This window comes from Ambystoma mexicanum, chromosome 1q (assembly GCF_040938575.1).
Source record: "Ambystoma mexicanum isolate Mex_15411 chromosome 1q, UKY_AmexF1_1, whole genome shotgun sequence".
Classification (NCBI taxonomy): domain Eukaryota; kingdom Metazoa; phylum Chordata; class Amphibia; order Caudata; family Ambystomatidae; genus Ambystoma; species Ambystoma mexicanum.
Window position 1 is genome coordinate 1196017694 of NC_090922.1, and position 24978 is coordinate 1196042671.

Below are 24978 nucleotides of genomic sequence, written 5' to 3' on the forward strand. Positions count from 1 at the left end.
ACCAACTTTGTTTTTACTAAGTTGCATACATGTGCCGGCGACGGCATGCAATGTTAAGCCGCCTGCGGCACGTGTTTGCAACTTTAGTAAAACGAAGTCGGCGGCATCGGGAAAGCCAAGCCGTCGACATTAAATTCTTTTCACGAACGTTGGAAATAGGTGCCGGCGGCGGGATAACATTAATCCGCAGCCCGCGCATATTGCTAACATCAGTAAAAACCAATTCAATACTGCAGACACAAATGAACATCACATTAAAAAAACAAATTTAGTGCCGGCTTAATAACATTAGGCAAACCAAGCCGCCGCCGGCATTCGCTTAAAGCGGATTTAAGAAACATTAAGCAAAATAAAAGAATCCAAGTGCTTTACCGCTCTCTTCAAATGTAAAAAGAATATGGGCTACCAGGAACAAAATGGCTTACATAAATGAACACACACTGTACATCACTAACTGCACAGCCAATCAGGTGCTCCTTGCATCAAAAACACTACACCAATCCTCCACGTCACTCGCTGTACATTGTCAGCCATTTTAAATCAAAAAGTAACTATTACACTACCTTGAACGGCTGACCAATTCACCCCATAGTATAAATTCCACCAAAAAGTGCAAAAAGGTTTGGTTGGAGGGAAATCCTATAGATTTCACTAAGCAATGGGCGGCAAATGGGTGGGCCACATAGCCAGACTACAAAACGCATCCTCATGTCTTCTGTATTGAAAAGCATTACAAACCTTCATTCAAAGCCCCTATTTCAAACTCTTATGATAAAGCTCTTATTAACAATACTTTTGGCTCTATAGGTACAACTTTCAGTGCAACCTAATGGCTAAAACTAAAAACGTATTTACGTACACACCTGCACCATTCACCATTTTGGCCAGTGGCTGCTCCCTTGAGGCACGCTACATTGTATGCAAGTATGTAGCAACAAAAGCACTTGACCATAAAAATGTCTATCAAACATAAAGGCCTGGTCGTTTTGAATGTGGATCTTAGAGGAGAAGCTTTTAAAAAAATGTTTAGCAATGCGCTGCCCGAATGGAATTTTTTAGCAGCAGCCGAGGGACAATGGAACAACGTTTTTGCTGGCCTCCGAGATTTCCGAAGTACACCCTTTGCTTTATTTTGCAAAGTAAGTATTTCTAAAATGAGGAGTTTGGGGAACTAAGAGGCTTTTTTTTTGCTTGTGTGGTTAGGTGCATAGTGGTTAAAGTTAAAGGCATAGTTTAGTAAAAAAATGTTATTTAATAAATAGATAGGCAACATAAAAAAAAATACTAGCATTCTCTGCTATTCAAGCTCAAAGTTCGCAAAAGCAAGCACATGGGCGCATCCATTTTGTGAAATGGATGCCCTCCTGTGCTGGCTTTTGCTTTTGTGTCACTAATGAAGGAAAAGCCAGCCAGCTGTAGTAAACAAAAGCTACCACTGGCTGGCTTTCCCTTCATTAGTGCTGTACGCGGAGGACAGGGGCCGGAGACCAGAGCAGGAAAGCTGCAGCTGAATCTCGGTAAGTGCTATTTATTTTTAAAAAGCACTAGCTGCGTTTTTTTTTCTAAGTTTTCCGGGCTGGAGGAGCCCGGAAAACTTAGAAATAAAACCGCAGCTTTAAAAATGTTGTATTTATGTTTGCGGTCGCTTTTGAAGACCCCCCTCCCCAGAGGGAGCCCGAGAGCCCCAAATGGGAAATCAGCTGCAGGCAGAAATACTACGCGGCATGTAAACGCAACCGTGTTGCGTTTCTGCCTGCCTTGGCTTTCACTTTGGGTCTCCGGTGCTCCCCTGGGAGCACCGGAGACCCAAAGTGATAGCCACAGCAGGCAGAAACACAACACGGTTATGTTGGGGAACGCTGCGGTTTTTCTTTCCGAGTTTCTCAGGCTACTTTGAGCCGGAGCCGCCTGAGAAACTTGGAAAGAAAAACCGCAGCGTTTTCCAACACAATAACGTTATATTTATGTTTGCGGTCGCTTCAAAAGCGACCGCAAACATAAATACAACGTTTTTAAAGCTGCGGTTTTATTTCTAAGTTTTCCGGGCTCCTCCAGCCCGGAAAACTTAGAAAAAAAAACGCAGCTAGTGCTTATTTATTTTTTTAAATAAATAGCACTTACCGAGATTCAGCTGCAGCTTTCCTGCTCTGGTCTCCGGTCCCCATCCTCCGCGTACAGCACTAATGAAGGGAAAGCCACCCAACGGTAGCTTTTATTTAATACAGCTGGCTGGCTTTTCCTTCATTAGTGACACAAAAGCAAAAGCCAGCACAGGAGGGCATCCATTTCACAAAATAGATGCGCCCATGTGCTTGCTTTTGCGAACTTTGAGCTTGAATAGCTCAATTTTACATAGGAAGTTTTAAAAAAGAGAATGCTAGTATTTTTTTTGTTGCCTATCTATTTTTTAAATAATATTTTTTACTAGACCATGCCTTTAATCCTTTCCTTGTGTGTCTGATACTGAAGTAAACCCGTTCTCTACGGCGGGCCAGTGCTGTTGGCACCAGCAACAAAAGGCATCTAGTGTACTTCTTTGAAATTACCTAGGTCACTAACCACACAAGCAGTTATGCACTATCCCATTGGTTATTTTACAGAAAGCTCATTTGCCAATAGTTTATTCTCTGAACATTCAACTTGATGCATAATGTTTTATTTACTAAAGAGGCATTCTCTTACCTCAATTGGATATGCTATGCTCTGGCCTGTCTGATTTTAAGCTCAAGCCCAGCGAATACACAGCCCTATGTGCCTCACTTCTGCACGTCAGGTTTTCAAATTCTATTGACTCAAACTGCCAGTGGATTTTGATTGAGAGCATGACTTTCAACAGACCTAGCCTCTCGGAAGCCAGGTATTCCGGGTTATTGTTCGGGTGTTTGCGCAGAGGCGGCAGGGCCCAGACACACCACGCCAGCATCTAATCTTAACTTTACGCAAGCTGCGTGGACCCTTTCAGTCACAGTGCAAACACATAAACGCAGTTTTCTTTGCATGGGAACAGCATCATGCCCAGCCGTGCCGAAACGCACACATCTGCATGATGGCACACTGCCTGCCTCAAATGGTCTGAGGGACTGCAGAGCTCTAGGCTTGTTAGTGTTAGATACGTTTTTTTTTCTCGTTTCGTTAATCAAAATGTAAATGTTCTACCTAGCGCAAAAATAAAGGGGGTGACGGCCTTCTGCCCAAACAAAGAAGCCACCTCTGGGGTCCCCCATTGGCGTGTGACAATGCTTGTGGTTGACTATAAAATATGCATGCGCCATAAGAGGTACTGAGCCTAGCATTTGTGGGGCTCTTGGAGTTGGTGTGTGAAGGCCATTGCGCTGGCATGTTTGGAATATACCAGTTCTAGCTAGCTAAGCCAAGAAGCCTCTTGTAGAGGACAGGAAGCACGTCAAAGGTGGTACGTCCCTAGCCGGGGGATGTCGGCCACATATCTGCTGCACCAGAGTGATTCATCATCTGACTGCAGGCCATTAAGATGGACCACGAACTTCTGCAATAATACAACCGTGTTTGTTCTGGGGAGACCGGAGCAGTGTGTCAGGATTTCAGGGTATACTGTAAGGTGTGGACATAAGGGCATTCCCTTTAAAGGGCCATTTAGGCACCCATCTATATGTACACGTTTAGATGGAGGAGGTACAGGTGTGGTGATTTGTAGATGATAGGTTGTATGGGTTATGGTTTAAAACAAAGAAACGTTTCCTTAATGAAGCTAGCGGGAGGGATTTGCCCCCAGGCAAGATTGAGCCTCTATTCAGCAGCAGTGATTGGAGGAGACTGGCTGTGAGGTAGTTTGGAATTCCACTGCGAATTGAACTGTCTTTCATTCAAGAGTTCAAGGAAACGGGTCGCATTTTACTGTACAGAAGCATTTTTAGTAAAAGTTTGAAATAATTTCAGAAAAGTTAATTAGAGAAGGTGATTCACTCAAACTGAAGCAGCAGTGAAGTCAATCCAGGAAAACTTGTACAGAAGAAGGCTGAATACAGAAGAGGAAAGCTAGTATCAGCTTTCTTAAACTGTAAAGGAAATCATTCCATTGAGCGCAGTTAGTTTTATTTTTTAACTCTGTTCAGCGTGTAGTTGAAAGTATTTAAACTGCAGTTCGTAAAAGCTCAAAGCCTTTAAAGTCTGTAGCAGTACAATGGCACGGGAGCCGTTGCCGATGTGCACACGTGATTCTTGTGAGTGTATTTCACGTCACTTCATTTGATGCTTGTTAACCTACTAATGAGGCGCTTGGTCTTGTCCTCTGGGTGCGATGTGGTGCTGATCTGCTAATCTTTAAGTTTCGTTTTAACAAATACTAAAGATAGTTTACCGCAGTAGATTCTAATCCTTGCATTTGTGCTTCGCGCTGTTACTCTGCGAGAAGGCTAGAGGAAAGCACTTCTTACGAGTGCGTACAAGCCGCGCTTACTGCATATTTCCTTTGAGAACACCTGACGAACTGAATATTTCGTCTTACAACGTATGGATCTCATATGTCAGCAAGTAATGGCGAACCATTTTTCTACTTTGAAACTAGGAAGGTTGAACTAGCAACGAAGCGGCACATAGCGAGAAGACTATCGTAGTAAAGAACGAACCATGCTCAGTAAGGTTCAGTCATAAGCAGGAAATCTGAATTTCAACAACCTCAACAGTTTTGGGGCAACGAAATCTGACACAAACTGAACTTAATTGCGTTGGAATCGGGCAGGGGCAGCGTCTGGTGGGCCAGCATCACTCCTGCAGGAAGTTTCAGACTGGACCTGACACTGTGCTTGAAGTTATGGGGCAGGGAGGTATAAGAGCAGCCGGCCAGAAGGGCGGCACGGTTTATAGCTGAGTTTGCAGAGCTAGAATGGGATGCGGTTTGTTTTCTTGGAAGAAGCTGAAGATGATAAACCTTTGCCTGTTCACGCTGCAAGCTAATCTGGCTCACTTTCAATTAAGTTGATGGGTGCCGGTTTCTATTAACATGGGCAGTCCGGTACTGTTTGCTCCCCACCAGCTCTTCTTATTTGTGGCACAACAAGGCTGCATGTGTATTCTTAAACATTTCACGCTATCACTTCACCCAAACAATAACTTATTCAATACTTTTTAGAACCCCAGACGATTGCACCACCTTCCTGCTTAATATTCTTATTCCTTGGCACCCCTTTTTCCTACAGACTTTTTCCTTATCCATTAATTTTCCTGTATACTTCGGTCCCGCTCCTAGAACCTCCCAGAGCCTCCCTGGGCGAAACACATTGGCATTCGCCACTGATGGGCTGCAGGGAGTGCCGTTGTGCTTACTTTTTCACCAGCCCACGCTGGAAGCTGACTACCACGGGAGTGAGACGTCTTTTTACCATGCCTCTTCCCCCCCCCCCCCCCCGTCCTGCATGGCTAACATTTGCTCTTTGTCCTCTTCGATCAGGAGGTTAGTTTTGGCACAGCAGAATGTATTTTTTTTGTTCATTTGCTGCGCCCACTAGTGCAAAAATGGCGTTTTCCAAGTTCCATAAAACGAGGTACCCACCCATGTCCGGCAGGTAAACCCTAATACCCAAGCATCCTATTTTGTGCAGCACATAATGTGCAGTAGCTGGTCTCTGCCCAGTACGGCCAGTTCATTCCTCCTAGGTGGATTACTGTGTCGGGGGGCTCCTCTTTGATCAATCCCGCCAATGTTTTCTCTGGTGCCTCCATCTCATTCTTTCCTTGCCAAACCAGAGGATGTCAGTCTTACTCCAGGCCCTCTTCCTTCCACTCCTCCTGACCCATTGCCCTTTTCTTGCCCGATTTGTATTTGACCTACTAGCAAAATGGCCATCTCCTTCCCCTGCAGCTCTACGTCACCCTCCCTGAGGCAGCCCCACAAGAGTATCTCGGATGCTACTCTGTCATAATTCAGCAGAGGCTGCCGTGTGTCTTTCTTTGATGGGGGTTGGGGCGGTTTACCTCTCGAGGTTCCACCTCCCTTCTGCTTCGTTTGTCCCTCTGCTTGAGGACGTGTTGCTCCTTCTGCACCGGGTGGTCATGTGGTGTCCGCCACATATGCTGCATGCACGCCTGACCTCGCAATTGTCTCCCCATGTCCAATACCCTTTTTCACATTTCCAACAGGTGGTGTCCTTTCCCCGCTTTGCTGCCCCTGGACCAGTCACATCCTCTCTCGCTACTCTAACTCGTATTCCCCAATCCGGGTATTGACTCTGAACTGGTTGCTGCTCCCCCACTGGCCTGCTCTTGTGGCCATTCCTATATATCGTGTGAATGTATCCTGGCACATCCTCATCCCAGTTCATGCTGGGAAACATTCGCATCTTTAACCTGAAGCTCATAGAATTTGAGCCAAGAATCACCTCCGTACTCTTCATTGGCCTTGTGGATGTGCTGCTCATACACTATTAGCGCAGCAACGTCACTCGGGTACTTCACAATAATGGAGGTGTACCTCCTGAAGGCATACAGCCAGTTAATGTTCCTTCCTTCCTCATTCTCTTCCTGCTATCTCTCCTGTTATCCTCCTTCTTGACCTACTTTATTATGTCCAACCCTACCTGCTCCATCTCGAGTGAAGTAAAAATGTTTATAAACACCTTGATCCATATTTGTGCTTTCACTTCCACAGGTACGTGCCACACTAGGTACGCTGCCCTTGTGGCCATGGGTGTACACCCCGGGTCCCTTCTGAACCTCTACTGCTGAAGCAGGTGTGTTTTCTTACCCGTTTACCCCATGGGTGCCCATCCTTTCAATCCCCCATGCTTCCCCTGGAAACCCCACCGGTAGAGGACCGGCTGCATCCTTATTCGAGATCCCCCCTGCTATGTTCGTGTGCTGCACACTGCCTGTATTTCAGAGATCCACCTGCTTTCTTTGGGAGCTGCGCACCTCGCCTGCGGTCAACCGACTAGGTGCTGCTGTGTCCTTCGCCCCCACAACTCCCCTCCTGGACCCCCCTCCCCACCTGATTGGCTGCATACTTCCCCCTATCTGGGCCCAACTTTGTTCCACCACTTTTATGTGTGCTCCCTTCCACACTTGATCCCCCTTGCAACCCGTAGTTGTCCCTGCAGGCATTTGCACTATAAAACCTGCCAGTTCTCATGCAATCCTTTCAGCGCTTTTGCTAAATGCATCTCTACTATCTTTGCAATTCTCTCACCCAGTGCGTCCTACTCTGCCAGCACCGTTAAGGCCCCTAGCGACTTCTTAGCTCTGGCATTCGCCTGCTGCCTCTGCTTTGGCGATTCCCATCTCGCCATTGGCTTCTGCTGCCACCACCGATGCCTTCCTGGCTCTTTGCGGTCTCTTGGCTGCTGGCGGGTCGGTCACCTCTTTTCCTTTTTGGTGCGGCCTCCAGTCTGCCTGGTGCTTCAGAGAATCCTCCGAGTGTCTCGTTCTCCTTGTGCTCTGGCCACCCACTCTCTGGGGTGTCTGGTACGTAGTCAACCTCTGCATCTTCCAGCAATACCGCTCCTTCCTACTCCTTCTGTTACTTGCGCTATTGGACAATCCCGCCTTTGTCTCTTGGGGCTGCTATGATCCTCCTCAGTAGGTCTGCCATCTCCTCGGCACTGTACATTCTTCCTTCTTCCTCTGATCCTTGTTAGTCGTGATGGCAGAAGCTGTGCTGCCAAGCCATGCAACTCTTCTGTGACGCGTACGCTTCTGTGCTGCCCAGTCAACCCCCTACAGGTTCCTTTTCACTTGCTGCTGCATTATTTTATTTTTTTATTGTTAATTTGTTTAGTTTAACGAAAAACCTTTATAAATTCGACTTTAAAACAACTTTCTGAACTAATCAATAAAACCTACTCTAAATAGGAGGAACAAAGCAAAAAAAGACAGAGCAAACCCGAACACTTGCTGCTGCTTTCAATACTGCTACAAAAACCCTGCTTCCTCTTGCATCCGGGTAGTCGCTGTGCTGGCAAACGCAATATTCCCAGCAAGTCTCACCCTTTTTGTGCATGTCGCACAGAGCAAGTACTGGGACGAGGAGGCAGACTACTCTGATGGGCTCCTGGCACAGTTATTGTTCCCCAAAAACTGGGCGCTGGGCAGCCTGCAAAACCTTTATTATTGTTCTCGAGCTGGTTTTGCCGTGCCTAGCCTCCTTCCGCCGGGATGGCCACCACATTGGCCTCCAAGCTCATGTGGCCTGTCCTGTAAACACAGTACCTTTCAGACCCCACATCCTATTTTCTGTACCTCCTGTGCTTTCACTCTGCTATGCAGTTATTCAATCTTTAGCAAACGAACTTGAACAAAGATTCGAAACGTGTTTGATTTAGTCTACAGTGGCATGGCATCTATTGATAAAATGAGAGAGCAAGTGGCAGAAACAGCCCGAGGCAGATGCAGTAGAGAAATAAGATGGGGTTGTGGGACGAGGAGAGGTCCGTGAGCTGGCCTAGCGGGCAGTATTAAGATGGAAGGACAGTTAAGCAGCAGGGAAAGGGATGTGAAGGAACAGGAAACGGTACGGGAGGGAGAGAGAATAGCCAAAAGTGGAAGATGGAGAACCGTGGGCAGAAACTGGAGATATGCATCACTGCGTGAGGCATAGAGTTTGAGGAAGTAGCAGCCATGAAAAGGAGAAATGCAAATGAAGTCATGGCTGTTGAAGGGAAACTGCAGCCGGTGAGCAAGGAGGAGGTAGAAGCAGAGGGAGAAGGAGAGGAAGACACAGAAGTAAGATGGTGGGGAAATCGGGAGGCAGCTGACTGAAGTGAAGGTAGCAGAACACAAGGTACCAAATATGCAGAAGTAACTGATGGGAGGCAACATCTGAAAAAAAGGAAAGCACCAAAAGGGAGGTGCCAGAGGGAAATATTGACACTATAGAGGCAGACAGAGTAATACCAGTAGGCCCAAGCCACCCTTTAAAGCCGCCTAGGCAGTCCAACCTATCCTGAAGTGTAAATGGATGCTTTGAGCCTTACCCACAAACAACCAGTACGCTGCAGAGGAAAGACCCTCCAGGGCCTACAAAAGCGGTGCCTCATCTGTTATCCCCCCCCCCCCGCCTCCCCACAAAATGTTGAGAGAGAAATCTATCCATCTCTACATATCTAGCGCCATCATATTTCTAGTCCTTTCATCTCTATCGTGCTCTGTTCAATCAAGCTGTATATCGCCACCATTGATATTTTTTGCCTATATCTGCATAGTCTCCTCTCCACTGTCTTCTCTATAAGCTCTTGATCTTGCTCTTGTCCCACTTTCACTTGTGCCCTTGTATGCCTCCCCCCTTGTACACTTATCACATCTTCTCATCCTTGCTAACTTCGGGTGCACTGCTTACGTTCTTTCACAGCGTCCTCTTACACTGCCACTTGCTCACACATACTCTTGCTGACCCTCTGTGCTCACTGGCAGCTTTACTTTAGTGTTTTGCTTGCACTGTCTCTTGGTCACTCGTGTTCTCGGATTCTCGCACTTGCATGTTCTCGTACTCTTGCACGCTCTGCGCGTCTTCTTGCTCACTGTTGCACCACTTCTCGCATTCTCCCTTGCTCCTCAGTGCTGCCAGAAGATATGCGCTGCCTGTGCAGCTGGCCAAGACCTTGCAGCCCCCTCTCGCTATTGAGGACGCTGTATCCTGGGCAGGCATTAGTATTGGGGCCTCGCATCTTTTACTTTGGTAACTGAATGGGTAGCTGAAGTAACTCTCCCTCATTTAGCATTAATGTTGCTTTGATAAGAAATGATGGGGTCTATTGCATTTTAAATTGCCCTACAGCTCCAGATGGCTACTGAAATCTGTCTTCCTACAGGACAATTCAACTCGTCGCCCCCTTTCTAAATGATTTCCATGCTGTCTGTTCGCTCTTTAGGCACTTCACATTCTTTGCAACAAAGATCATACTTAACGTCTCTAGGAATTGATGTCCGGTTGCTTTATTTTGTACTGTATTTTATTTAATTTTTGTATCCTCCGCTGACAAGATATGTGGTCCAGTGCTTCTCTTTCAAACTAGACTCAAATTCTAGCTTCACTGCTTAGTGTGTGACCTTCGGAAATCATTCTCTTGGTGTGGCTTATGTTTTAAAACTAGAGCTATAGAAGTTATTTACTTTAGTGTATGCTCTTTGAAAACTCCTCAGATTTTAACATATTGCAGTGTTGCTCCGTATATACGAAAAGTAGTAACTATTCATTTGCATATTACAAATTCTTTTGTCATTTCCCAAGATGTTAGATTCTGCATCGTCTCTTCTTGGGATGGCAATACATGAAATGTGGGCACCTCCAGCTTGTCCTTTACCGTAAAGGGCCCTCAAAACCGTCCATATTGCTTGTTTACATGGATCCATTTTTTTGTGCAGAGCAAAGTTGATGGAATGTGGGTTTCACCAGAGGTCTAGAATCTGATATTGATAAAATGAAAGACCCCCAATTTTTAAGACTGCAACCTATGGTTGAACTTTTCTTGGCATGATTCAGGGCAGCCTTTTCCTACTTATTGGAAAGATGTGTTCATAGTAATGTACCTCTGTTGGTGCCGAATCTCTAAATGCCGCTTCATGTCTTTCTCAGAGGCATGTATGTATCTATTGCTAGAAGGCAGTACATAGGTTTACCAAATCTGTTCTGCGAGCGCTACGCCTAGATGAGCTTCCGTAGGACGGTAGTTGAGCCACCTGTTGACCTGATAAGCTACAACTCCTATTTGCTGGGAAAGATGATACTTTGTATGTACTAGGGGTGTACCGAAGTTCGGCTTTAAGTATGTGGCCGAATATCGGCTGACAACTAGATGTTAACTTTCGGCCGAATACTACTTCAATGCTTACTTGAAGCTGAAGTCCAGTCCACTTTCTATGATTAGCTATCTGTGTTTGAGTGAGATGGCGAATCGTAGAAAGCGGGGACAGACTGCAGCAGCGATTGGCTGCAGCCTGCCCCAGCCCTGAGTCCAGGAAACCCTCTTCCCACCTCCCCGCCCCTGTTAGGGGTTCACTAGGTCTTGCCCTGATGCCCCCCTGCACGTTAATGCAGCAAATAGATTAAGCTGTGGGAGAAACCAAGGCAAGACTTGGCGACCCCTGAAATTGTTGCTTGGGGGCGGGTGTCATTGTGCCTTGCCCCGGCGGCATCCAAGGTAACCTAAAAGAATATGGGGCAGCTGGGGCAAGGCCTGGCTACCCCGGTTGTACAGCGTTTCAAAATACAAAATATGAGGGCTACCAGGGCAAGGCCCCCGACCCCATGCTACAATTGTGGTGGGGGGAGGCAGTGGTCGCCGGCCCTTGCCCTCGCCAACTCCATATTTTATTTTAAAACTATTTGGCTCTGGCCGAATACTTGGACAAACTATTCGGCTGAATAATACATTCAGTACAGCCCTAGTGTTTACATGTTAGTAGTATTATGGCGTTCTTTGATCCAAACTTTCGACCCACCTCCAGCTAGTTACTCCCTTTTAAATGTCATTAGCACCTGCCGAGCGAGCCAGTCTGCTTGCTCTGAACGTGGGCTGAAACAACTGACCGCGAGCTGAGCCCCCTTCATGCACGCCCTCCATCTAATGCTGCTCTCCTGTCACCAGAGACTCTTGTGGAAGAGTGTGGGGTTTTGCACCCTTTCACTTGTGGAGCCCATTCAGGTTTCTGAACTCGGCTGGGCTTGGGAGCGGAGGGGGAGGGGGGGGGGGAGGAAGGAGGCTCTGTTCAGCTGTTAGTGAGCTCATCAATGCGTCTTATGCTGTCATGACTTCCATCCATACGCCCATGGTAGTCCGTTGCTTTGTTTTGTCAAGTGCTGCCCGTGAGGGAGCGATTAATGGCCTGCGTGGATAAGGCCTCTTCAGTGACCCTTTTACATGTCAAATTCCAAATTTACCTGGAACTTGTAACTTTGCGATGGGCTACGCGTGTATTTTAAAACAAGATGCTTGACACACTACAGATGATTGACAACTATTTATTCTACCTTTTTGTTCTAATCAAACTTCATTTAGCTTATTGCCTGTTTTTAAAATAACAGTGAACAAAGTGTGCAACAACAAGCTGATGACCCAAACGATAATTAAAGTTTTTATTTGGATAATACAACACTGGCGTGTACCGAAATTCCAAGTTTCCCCATGCTACATATGGGCTTCAGTCCTACTTTCTTTACATGCTTTTTTGACTAGACTTGGCAGCGGTAGGGAAGTAGCTGCCAAGCTGTAAACGGAGGAACCTGGCCTAATGATTAGAGCGGTGGTATTCAAACGGTTTCATACCGAGCGCCCCCTTGAGTAAAAATGTTGTTTCCGGCGCCCCTTCCCAACCTAGGGGTTGGCTCCCTAGGGGGCCAAAAGGATGTTTAAAATATAAGTAGATTTTCTATTAAAATCAGTTTCCTTAATCTCTTTTCAAAGGGTCTGGCGCCCCAGGACATCCCTCTGATTCCCCAGACCAACTGCTAAAGGGACTGCCATTACACGCTCCAAATTGGTTGCATGTGCAGCTTTGCACGTTTTCTGAAAACATCCACTAGATGGCGCCGTTTTCATATGTTGAAAATGATGTGAATTAAAATGATCAGTTTCTTCATTCTGATCCGAGTGAAGCACCTCATTCAGTGGGACTCGTAAAATAGCTTAACCAAATGTCTGCAAGCGAGGGAATTGAAAAGACCCCCCTCCCCGAGATATTCTGATACATTTCAAATTTCTGCGGCAGCAAGAAAGGAATCATTTTTTATTGTGCATTTTAGATTCATTTACAAACCTTTAAGCACATACAGTCAAAGAACAATAATCCACATAGGTATAAAAACTCACATATTTTTTGTTTTATTGGTTAAAAGTCAAATATGTATAAAACCATCATTAACTTAAAATAAACCTTTAACATTTCAGTTCCAAAAAAAATCCACAAACTACAACAAAATCCATTCTACCAAAAATGAACCTTTAAACTTTCAATTCCAAATATCATCGACGATCTAAAGCAGTTACATTCCACTAATCCCCCAAAAAATGTCAGGACAGACCGTTAGACCGTTAAAATCAGCATCCATCCAAAATTCCATTTATCCCCCTCACTCCCCCCAACCCCCTGATTGGATAGCACAGCATCAAGCATTTTCATCACAGCAATAACCAACCTGGGCTAATCACCAATTAACATCCACTTCCACCATTCCCCAATTGTGAGTTGATTTTGTCCATCAGAGTTAATCTAGCAATAGTGCTCGGGTCTCCGAACTTCACAGTTCATTACCAGATGCTCCGAGGTTTCCACTTGGCAAGAACTCTTACAATACCGACAGTTTAAATTTTCAACTTGCGCCATTGTCCTCTTAAACAAAATCACTCGCATATATAAAACTTATATATAACACTTTAATAAAACATTGTGTATACAAATTCCATCAATGAACTTCAATTTACGATTTTCCTAGTACTACAATCAGGTTTGCCCCATCCTATTTTTTTTTATTTTTTCCCAATTCGTTCCATATTCCAAAAGCAGCAGCAGTCATAACTATTGATTGGGCTCCACATCGCATTGACTAAAACTTGTCATGAAGGATACTATCCATGTTATTTTCATAGTTTGAGTAGCATTTAATATAGCATTCAGCCAAATTAGTGCAGGCAGTTAAGATGTGGCTACAACGGTTGTCATAATCCATGGAGGTTTTTTTTTTGCCTGCCACATTCCAACATATTTGTTAGTAGGAAGGAGGTTCCGTCTTAAATACAACATGAATCGTAAGTTCAATGGAGCAGATCTTGGTCAAGTAGCTACAGGGCCTATAATAAGGGAAACTCTAAGAGTATTCCTTATCGTTTCTTTTTATGGGGTTTATATTTAAGGCTCTATCCCTCAATTTAGTTTGTTTTCCTTATCGCTTCAAAGATACAAAAATGTCTGGATCGATGTCAAGTGCTGCAAGATAGGTTTTTGTAGTTTTTAGGTCCTCGATGGACCTTTTTCCGGTCGTTATCCATGCCATCACCCAGGAATTTTAGTACGGTATTTGAGTTGCAGTCTGTACTCAGCAGTTTAGCATATAGCAATGTATGTCATACTGGTTTTAGTGGGCACAGCCCGTACTCTGGTCTTAATGACTCGACCAGTACTGATTTTGGCAGGTTAATTGTATGGAGCAATTTGCCCTCCGTTCTACATGCGTACTGGGGAGAGAATCAAGCGAGTATAGAATAGTGGGAACAATACTTAAACGGTAAACTTCAAGAAAGCCTTTGATATTTTGTCCTCCCCGACACTCCATATAATTTTTTTACGGCCAGCCATTTTTCCATGTTTTTTCCATGACCACTGCTTTTTACGGGGAAACCAAAATATGAAAACTCTTGGCCTTTCCAATTCTGTTTCGAGGTACCAGACAAAAAGGTTATTTTTTTAGACTGCCCTTGCTTAGACACCTTGTTTTTGTTTAGTCGGTTTATTATCCTGTAGTTCTCCTTTGCATGCGTTTCTACCACGGTGATCATGCGCTGCAGGCCGTACAATCAAATCATATTAGATCATCCGCGTAAAATAAAGGAATTTTGCAGCACAAATCTGTAAAAATTGTCCTGTTATGCTTAGTTTAAATAGTAATTTGTAGTTACTGAACTTCTAGAAATCCATTGTGAATGTTCCTATTCCACGTCCTGATTGAAAACATGATTTTACAGACTTGGTTTATCCGTTTAAATCATGAATGGTAATGTAAACATTAAAGGACATTCATACCATGAACTATCGCCACAGGAGTGGTCCCCTGGCAGTTCTGAAAGGTAAGAGGATCGGGTGGGTTAGTGGGGCATAGCGGGACAAAGGTAAAGCAAGATGTCCTATTGACGGCTTCAGTTCGGTTAACACCGTTCGCTGAGCATGGGTGCTGTTTATAGATCAATAGACTCCTGTGTGCTGTTGTGCTGGACTATGCGTTTATTGTTTTGTTGTTGCAATGTGTTAAGTGCATGCGGATTGCTTTGCAAGGATGTCTTGTTTGCTTAGCGTTTGAGGTGTATGCCGAGACGACAGTTGAGGTTTAGCGGTTGGGTTAGTGGGGCTTATATTACCTCGTTGCTTCTGACCTCTGTCACGTGCTGGGTTCTGCGGATAGTGGCGGTGGGTCTCTAACGGTCTAGTGGTCTGTGGGCAGGAAGGGAGTAAAAGCCACCCCTCCCCCTTGGGTTGCGGTGGGTATGGTAGTGGGGAATTTACTCTTAGGCCGTCCAGGGTTGTGCCTGCCATCGCCTCCCTCAGCTGCTAGGGCGGGTTCCTCTGCCCGAATTACAGGTGCTGCCTGTCCTCCTGGGTGCCAGTTATTTGTTAATGCTGCTTCGTCTGCAGCTACTGTGCCTGTCCCTTAGGTGATGGGGTTGGGCTTGGGAGTGCGTATATTCTGAGCTCCCTCCCCAGCTTCTTCCTTCCTTCTGCACTTGTTGTGGCGCATTTTATTTTTACTGGTGTCTGTTCTTCTAGTTTCCATCTGGTTCTGAGGAATTTTCTGATTCTTAGGTAATCCTTCGTATTGCGGCTTTTCTTTTGGAAAGCTATTCCAAGTTTTTGCTGCCAGGTGGGAAAATGAGTATTCCCACTTGCCCCCCCCCAAGTTTAGTGTATGCTTGTGGTTCCAGGCGGATGTCATTGCTTGATCAGAGTGTTCTTGTCGGTAGGTAACTGGTTATTTTCTTTTGTAGGAATTCTGCTCCTTGGCCATGGATTGCTCTGTGCGTTGTGCACATCTTTTTGAACGTGATTCGCTGTTTGAATGCCAGCCAGTGTATTATTTCTAGCGCTGGGGTGATGTGGTCCCTTCGTGATAGTTTGAGAAATTTGGCTGGTGCATTTGTGATACATTGTAGTTTCTTCAGTTGGTGTTCTGGCATTCTGAGGTAAAGGCTATTGGTATAGTCTATTCTCATCATGAGGATGATGGTCAGTGTTTTATGACTGAAGGAGAGGAATGGTAGGATTATTTTACCGTATAGGAGAAAAAGCATTTCTTGATTATTGCGTTTACTTGTGGTTCTAGTGTTAGTGCGTTGTTCGGATGCCAAGATTTTTTAAAACCTATTTTCGATGGTGTGGGTGCTGTTCTTGGTTCTCTGGCACATGGGGATATGATTGTTCCTGGTTTCTAGATAAAACCATGATTTCCGTCTTTCCTGGGTTGTTTGAGGCGGTTTGTGCTCATCCATTCGTTGAGTTCTTGGACCTTCTTCCAGCGTTGTTCTCTGCATCTTCGATTTTTTTTTTTTTTTTTATATATTTTTGCGTTGTCTGCGTAGTTTCAGGTAAGGGTGTGTCTTTTGATGAGCTTGATTAATGGAGTCAGCTAAATATTGAAGAGCAGTGGGGATAGGGACAATCATTGTGGTACTCCAGTCAGTGTTTTATGGAGTGGATTTGAAGGGTTTTATCCAAACAGTTTCCGTTCTATCAGTTGGGAGTGATTTAATCCAGAGCAGGGCCGGATCGGTTATTGCTATTTCTTCTAGTCTCTTGATGAGGATGTCATGGCTGACTGTGTCGAACGCTACAGAGAGGTCGAGTAGTATCAAGGCAGATTGTGTCCAGTCTGTGTTTGTCTTTAGGCCATCCCAGATAGGAGTGCGGTCTCGGTCACTCTCGTGACTCTAAAGCCGACTTGTGCCTGGTCCAGCAACTGCTATTTTTCTGCGTGATCCTATGTTAGTTTGTAGATATAGGTTTCTAGCAGTTTTGCTGGGTTGGGAATGTTTGACATAGGTCTGTAGCTGGAGAGGTATTCCACATCGCCTGCCGTGTCCTTGGGGAGTGATTTGATGTATGCCGATTTGAATTATCGTGGTGCTTCTTGTTGCAAGTGCATCTTAAAGAGGTTCTCTAGCATTCCAATGATGTTCCCTGTGTTAGGATTGTAGATGTCTGGAGGGCCGGGGTCCACGGAAGAGCCTGCGTTATTGTTGTCTTAACAGCTTGACTAATGTCTCTACTGATATTAATGGGGGAAGGTTTGGAGTTTGTTCTGTGGTTCCACGGTTGGTGTGGTGGGTTGTGCGTTTTGGTTGACTGGTCTGCTTTGTATGATTCGATGGATGTTGCTAATTTTATTTTTGAAGTGGTCTGTGAGGTCGTTGCACATTTTCTGTGGTGCTACCGGAGTGGTTCCTGTTCCTAATTCTGAACAGTTCTTTATGGGTGTCGGTGGCTTTGGCGATTCGGTTGTCATATTTCTTTTTGGCTTTTTGAATTTCCTTTTTTGTACGATCGGATTTGTTGTTGGTATTGTGATTTATTTTAGTTTGAGGTTCTTGTTCCTTTTCATGGCATTGAAAAGGGGAGTAAATCATTTTGCCATTGCTCTTTCGTGATGGGGGGGTGGAAGGTTTTTCTGGGGAAATGCTGTTGCTTGTTTCGGCAACCCATTTATGAAGTAGCTCTGTTTTTTTAATCGGTCGTTTTCGTCCAGGCACGTGGTAGTGGGTTTTGTGAGTTCAAATTGTTCTATTAAGTTGCTAACTTTTGATGGCGTTCCAGTTTCTTTTTACGATAGTTGGCTGTTTTGGCCGTTCAGCTGCTTTAGTTGGTAGCATGATCACAAATGGAAAGATGAGCTGGTCGCTCCAGAGTATCGGTGGTGCCGTGGTGATAAGGGTTTTGTTGGTAAAGATTGCGTCCAGTGTGTGTTGCCCCTTTAACCATCCAACGTAGTTTCATTGTGTTGAGTTGCTCGATTGGCGATTTTTCTGTTTGTTTTCTTCTTCAAACCAAATGTTGAAGTCCTTGATTGGATTACCAGGTGTTGATGTTTGATGACTAGGTTGGTGATGGCGTCTATGAAGTTGTCAACGAATGTTGCGCCGTATGTCGATCTGTAAACCAGTATGAATTTGAGATTTGTTTTGGGGTTTACTGTCAAGTGAATAATGACGAATGAATAATCAGTTTTTATTTTGTATTTTCAGGTGTTCCTTGTATGCTACTGCAAGCCCTCCACCTTTTTTTTTTTTTTTAAATTTTTAAAAATTTTTTTCGGTTTACCTTTTGAGCACTTGAAGTTGTCTGGTAGGCAGCTGTGGAGTCTGATTTTGTAGTTGTCTAAACATGTTTCAGGGAGGAATAATAGGATGCCAATACCGCCGTCTCCTAGGTCGTAGCTCTGTCGCATGCTTGGACATTGATCTTGGGTAACTGGATATTTTAGGTATGGTTTTATTACCGCATTTGTCTTGCTATTGTCGCGTTGGTCTGCTCCCATATTGCTCTCTGGGTGTGATGGTAGTTCAGTGCTGTCTATCGTCGTTGAGTAGGTCTGCTCGGTTGTGTATTGGGTTTGATTTCTTCCGGTTCCTCTTATTTTGTTGTAGTTGATGGAGGTGTCCCCATGTTTTTGTGATGTATGGAGTGAGGGCGTCTATTTTGTTTTTATTCCTTCTGGGTGATTCTGGTCTTTCTGTGCACTTATAATAGGTTATTGCTATGTCTAGCATTGTTGATAGTGATTTGTTCTGGTGGGTGGTCAGTCGCGAACTACGGTGTTGGGTATAAATACTTCTCTATTCCTGATGTTTGTTATGTTGCCCACTGAGTTTGTCAGGGTGTGTTCCACAGTTGCGACGTGGTGTGATTCTATCTGGTTTATTCCTTCTCCTTTTTTTTTCTTTTGCGTTGTCCTGTTCTTTTTTGTGACATATTGCAGACCTTGGGAGTAAGCTGGTTTAAAAGTTTGTTTGCATTTAGGTTGCAGGGGTGGTAGCCCACGTGCAACACTTGGATTGGAGTTGTTACAATTCTTTGCTTTCTTGCGTTTTTTGATGATAGGTATAACTGTGTGCACTGAGTGATCTTGTGGTTTAATATGTGGGGTGGTTGTTTGGTAGAGGTGGGAAGGTTGCCGGGAGGAGTGGCTAGGGAAGCCTTTACCCTACAGCTGGATTATCTTGGGGAGCGAGTAAGGGAGAGGAGGGGGGCGAGATGGTCCCAGGCTTGATAGGATTGTAGATTTACTGTAGGGGGTGGCGGGCTAATTCTTTAAAGGGGTGGTTAAGTTTAAATGTACAGTAATTAATTAGAACACATCTAGATAGTTACCTGTACAGTGGGGCAAAATACCCAAGTTTCAAAGTACAGCAGCTAATGAAACACCTGCAGAAAAATGTCTTTGGATGTTTTCCTTCTCGCCATGTATGTATTGAAGTGGTGTGCTATGTGTAGTAGAGAGCTAGTGTTAGCGGTGAGAGATTAATTAATATAATGTAAAAGTTATGGGCTAGTGTGAAAGGTGGAGTCGTTTATGGGGAACAGTGTTGGCTGTTGCCTAACTTGTCAGTTGCTGCTGGTTGATGGCTTCTGGCTTCTTGCTTCCCCTGCAGACGCTACCTGGAGCTTTAGGAGCTGTTCTTTGCCTTGGGACCCTTAGTCGCATGGATAGCTGGGCTGCCAAGGACGGGTGTAGATTAAAGGAGCAACAGAACCAGTCTGATCCTGGGGGCCGAGGCAGGACAGGACCAGGAAGAGGGAGTCTTGGGGGTGGCTGGGAGGGACAAGGGCTGTTGTGGGGGGCATTGGGGGCGCAAGGGCCGCACTGGGCAACACATTGATATTGTAAGGCTCAGAGGGGCACCAAGGCCACAATGCTTACTGTTGTGTATGTTGGTCTCCCTCGCTTTCCCCGTGCATGAATGCCTGGGAGTCTGTGTGCCTGCTGGAATACTTACCTTTGGAATGTTGTGTTGTGAATGCCCCTGGAGATTCTGTGCATGTCAGTTGGAATGAGCCTGGCCTAGATTGAGGGGGCTGGTGGATGTTTCTCCCATGGACTTAACTACTTGTGTGTACCCACGAAGCTCTTGCCTGTATATGTGATACCTGAACCTAAGTAGAGTGTAACCCTAGGGAGGGGGGCGAGGGAGTCACGTTGGGGAAACAAATTGATATTATAAGGCCAACAAGTCTCAGAGGGGCACCAGGGCCACAACGCTTACCTACTGCCTGGAATTTAAATGGCAAAGGTACTCGGCTTGATATAGATAAAATGCACGGCCTATGACTGGCTCGTAGTGACCATGGTGGTGGGGAAGGGGGTCGTTCTGGGCACAAGCCTAGGAAGACGCACACTAGCATAAGGAATGGGACGGAAACAGTTCTTTCCTGGGATGCGTATTCACTGTGGCACTTATGCTGCCGGTCAACGATTTGTGCCAGGAGTTTGCTGACCTCTTCCTTCTGCTGGTTGTTGTACTCTCCTTTCTGGGCTAGCTTCTCTGCAAGCAGCCCCACCTCCCTGCTGGCCTCGGATAACTGCTCCACACAATTCTGTGTGTGTGTGTGTGTGTGTGTGTGTATGTGGGTGGGGTTAAAACAATGACCATGGGAGTGATCTAGACATTGAAGGCCTAAATTAGTAGTTTTCACTTTGGACTATTTTTACTTAAAAAAAAAAATAACATGTGGTGCCATTGCTGGAATTCTGCTACATATTTGTAAATTACACCTTTTGCAGTTTATTGTTGCGAGCACAAAATAGCTGGATGGTCTGATTGAATCGGCACATGTGTTGCAGGGGCTAACCCCCAGCATTCAGGCTTCCTGAGCTATTTAGATCCTGGCCTTTCAGGCAAGTGTTAGTTTTGTGCTGCCCCTGCCCCATTAATGCATCATGGAGCTTAGATTTCACCCAGAGCGACCCTCGTGGTCCCCGTTCCAGCTTCCCTCTCATGTCCTGCCTCCTGCACCCTACCCCTGGCCCTGATTGGTCAACCCCTCCTTATCCTGGACCGGACCCGGGCAGCCCTCTGCCCGGCAGCCGCTCCGGTTAAGAGCCCCGAAGGAAAAGGGCGGCTCAAGAAAGTGTCTGCAGGTGTCAGCAGGGGAAGCCAGTGGCCAGCCGTCAACCAGCAGTAACTACCAAGGTAGGTGTGGCACAGGTGGGGAGTACAGCAATTACTGCACTGCCACTCTACTTGCACTTAAAATCCCTCAGTCCATGATGTCAAAACTAACCAGCTTAACAACCAGACTGGATTGTGAATGTTGGACATTGCCACAGGTAGTTCAAATGGTGAATATTTGGCTTGTGTCCCATCTAGACCGGACTGCAGCATTATCTAGCTGTTTTCACCCTTTATGTAAACTGCTTTGTGAAACTGGGCCTCTCTCCCACTATACAGGATTCTCAAATCTAGGTGTGTTGTTCCTTGTAATCTTATACTCCAACTGCATTGTGAAACTTGGGCCTCTCTCCCAGTGTACGCAGCTCTCGAATCTGGCCGTGGCCCACATCTCGTCCTTTTGTGTTGTGAAACCTATTGTAGCGTGAAAACTAGCCCCCTCTCCAACAATACACGAATCCCAAATTTAGGTTTTTAGTCCCTTTCTCGTCCTATTATATTGTGAAACCTCCAGCCGAATAACTTCCAACCCTACGCTATTCTACACACCACTAGTGTGGACACAGGCCTCATGGATGGCCATGCAACCATGCACCATAGAATACTGCTATGGCTAAGCACATCTGGTTGAACACATATGGCCGTCCTAACTGAAACACCTAACTTACCTAAAACAACTCTGCCACTAGCATACAGCGACTACCATCTGAAAGGAACTCTGTATAGCTGGCCACACATCGACTCGCTATACAATAGCCATCTTTCGCAAACCATCAACAGTGCCCACCCACGTGCCTGGCCTCTCTTCGGGCTGCTTAGTCGAGCCTAGCCAACCGCCTAATTCCCAGAACGGCAAAATGCACACACACGCATCTCCTAAACTAAACCCCTTAGAATTTTTCACCACTTTGACTACGGTCACAGAGGGCATTCCTACCAGAAAGCGCATTGCGGCCACATAAGTGGGGAAAGAGTGCTATATAAATAACCAAATACAATACATATAGTAGGTATAAGATGTCCATCAGTTTTGGCATTAGGTTTATTTTCTGGCACCATGCACCGCAAACCGGGCAGATTGGAAATGTAGGCACTGTCCATGCACTCGACTGATTCACGGATGCAATTTTAACCAGCAACACGCAGAATGCGTGTACTGATTCATTCTCTGCACTCATTTGCTTGTTAGTCACTGAATCCCTGAATATTTCATCCTACTGTACAGACCAGATGTAAACCCAAACCAGTGCAGTATGCCAATGACAAATGAGTTTGACTCTAGCTATCAGTTGGTTCCTTGAACAGTCTACACTTGTCCCTAGACTCTATCTGCACATCCAAAGTTTACATTGAACTGAAGACGTCAAGGAACACATTTGTCCCCAGTGGCAGCAAACTGTACTATATACCCCAATTAGGGGAGGTGTTATTTAACATCCGCCCCAAGCGTCTCCTCCACCACCTCATTGGGTGGAAAATGTCTCGAGCTTCAACCCTTTTGGAAAAAGTACAAACCGCTCCTCATTTCAAATCCCCCCGCCCCCCCACCGCCCCCCTCTCCGGCTTTATTTATTGATGGGACAACTTATTACTACTCTGCCTCCTACACCCAAACTCTTTCCCACTGAAGCCCATCTATAATGCTGTAGCATGCCTGATCTGCCTGACCACATCACCCCCAAATTGAAGAACCTACATTGGCTATCTCTTCAGCCCCGCCCCCTCTACCAAGTTCAACTCCTTGTCCAATATATATATATACAACCCTATGAAAGTTAGACCAACTTATTGAAAATCAACCCCAGGCTGCCTGAAGGGTGTGAATGCTATACGGACACCAATGTGATACAGTGCATGCCAGCAGTGGGAGGGCCTTCTCCAACAGACCCTCAGCCAGCCGCCAACAGATATCATGAAGGAACTGAAACCATTCTGCTCCTGCTTCCAAAATCACCTTGCTCCCTTCTCTTTACCCACAATGTGCTCATGTTGTAAACACCACACTGTGCGTCCTGCATGTCTTTGGGTCTACTTTCACCTTCTGCTATACAAGACTCTGGGCCTGTGTTGCGCAAAGCTGGCAGTAAAAATATAGTATTCTTGGAGGTTTCGTGTGTATTGGGCAATAGTATCCTGATTCAGAAACTATTAATACGATGGACTTCATTGTATACCATGCTTTTCATTGGTCTGCAGGATTCTAATTGTGTCTCTTCTTTCTAGGGCCTAGAAGCAATGACATGAGCCAACCAACTTATGTTGGGTTTGAACGAGACGTGTTCCGAACTATTGCAGATTATTTTTTGAACCTTCCTGAACCTTTAGTTACTTTTCAATATTATGAACTCTTTGTCAACATATTGGGTATGTATATTTGTTATATGAATAAGTGCTATATTTCTCCTATCACTGCTCTTTTGTAGACAAACATTGGAATGATTTCAAATTGAAACTCCATAGACATTTGCGCGGTTGTGCTACTTGAAAAGAAGTTTCCATCCAAGCCTGTTCTTAACAATTGGATGAAAGTTGATGTCTTTATCAAATGTTCTGCATGGTCGTATAGTATGAGCATCAGTTCCCTGACATTGAACGATGTGAAATGCTTGACAAAGGGTGTTGCAAAGAGACACTGTGTACAGTTGGATGCAGGCATGGTACGGAGTGCCATATAAGGGAATGGACTAAGAACAATGGTGAATTGGGCTAGATTTTCCGGAAATGCATATAGGCAATGCATGTAAGAGTTAGTGTGTAGTACTTGCATAGTACCAAATATTGGACTAGTGCATCAAAACATGTTTCAAGCCTTGCCTCAAAGAAAAATATGTAGTGCTGACTTAACTGATCAGTAATGTCTTCAACTGGTGTTATTAATTGGGATGATTCTTCAAAGGCTGGGTTTGTTTAGCCATGGTGGAAGAGACTAGTTAGTTGGCTCGGATACAGAAAGGAAACCTTATATACGAGTGAAAGTGGGCGGCATTCCCACAAGTCATACATGTGCAAAGTTTACATTCGAATTGTATTGGATAATAGAAAAGACAAATGCACTTTGAGATATTACTGACAAATGTTAAAAAATCTATTTAAAGTGACAAACCTGCTGTATGATTTCATGTACACGTGGGCTTTGCATACGTAGAGATTGTTTGCAGTAAGGGCATCATTGAAGTGTACTATGAGAAATGGAATTGTCAGCCTACACTTTCATTTTGTATAATTGCTCCGTTAGACTGTCGCTCTATGAACTGACTCAGGATTTACCCTTTGATTTGCGATTTTTAAATTTTTCAAACAAATGTTTTTGTTTGCACTAATCCTGCCCTGATGTAGATTACATTTAGTAATATAATTATAATATCTGTTTGAATTCACCCCAGAGGTGACCTTAGATTCTGTAATTATCCAGGAATTGTGAACGGTAGGCCATAATTGTACCCCTTAAATATTGGGGTACTCCCTGATCACACTCAAACCAGAGTAAATACAACCCCCTAGGGAATTGCGGCCATGAGTCTATCTTACAAGAGATAACACACTTTAATCTTTACAAAGATGAGGATTGGGGTGAATGACCGAGGACTCTGCCATTATGACCAGCATTCTGTCGGCAGGGCATATCCAAAATTGTCCTTCTCTCCTTTCAAGGGATTCTGTAAAGTATTCCTTTCTTCATCAGCAATTCCTGGCAGTCATGCTACTTAACATATTAATACCTTACATAGATACACACTGCAGCCCTGCAGATCTTTCCAAAATTTGAGGCCTAGCCCCCAGTAAAAACTAAACATTTTTATAACTAACTTTCATTCCTACTCCACACATCTTACTCATATTTTTATGTTGTCCTACAATCTCTTTTAAACCCAATTTTCATGATTCTGTATGTCATGCATTGACTCTGTACACTCCTATTCTTAGTCTGCATGGGCTTTTGATGAGCAGGAACAGCTGCTCAGCCACTTCGTGTTCTCTGAGAGAGCTAGCCTCGGTGTCGCAATGCATGTAGTCTATTTTTAGCACAGACTGTATTCACTGTGTGCTGTAAGCAAAGCTAACTACAATTGAACAGTTTTGCAAATATATCCATTTAAATAAATGTGTGCCTTATGTTTAAATCCTACCTATCTTTAGTGACCCTCCT

At 44.9% G+C, this 24978-nt stretch overlaps 1 protein-coding gene across 3 annotated transcripts in view; it reads left to right on the forward strand.

Annotated features, from left to right (window-relative positions):
* DEPDC1 (DEP domain containing 1) overlaps positions 1–24978 on the forward strand; it is a 324213-nt gene that overhangs the window by 144926 nt on the left and 154309 nt on the right. For all 3 annotated transcript variants that reach the window (XM_069641927.1, XM_069641928.1, XM_069641929.1), the window contains exon 7: positions 23055–23195. In XM_069641927.1, the coding sequence (XP_069498028.1) occupies positions 23055–23195 (141 nt within the window). The remainder of the gene's footprint in view (positions 1–23054; positions 23196–24978) is intronic.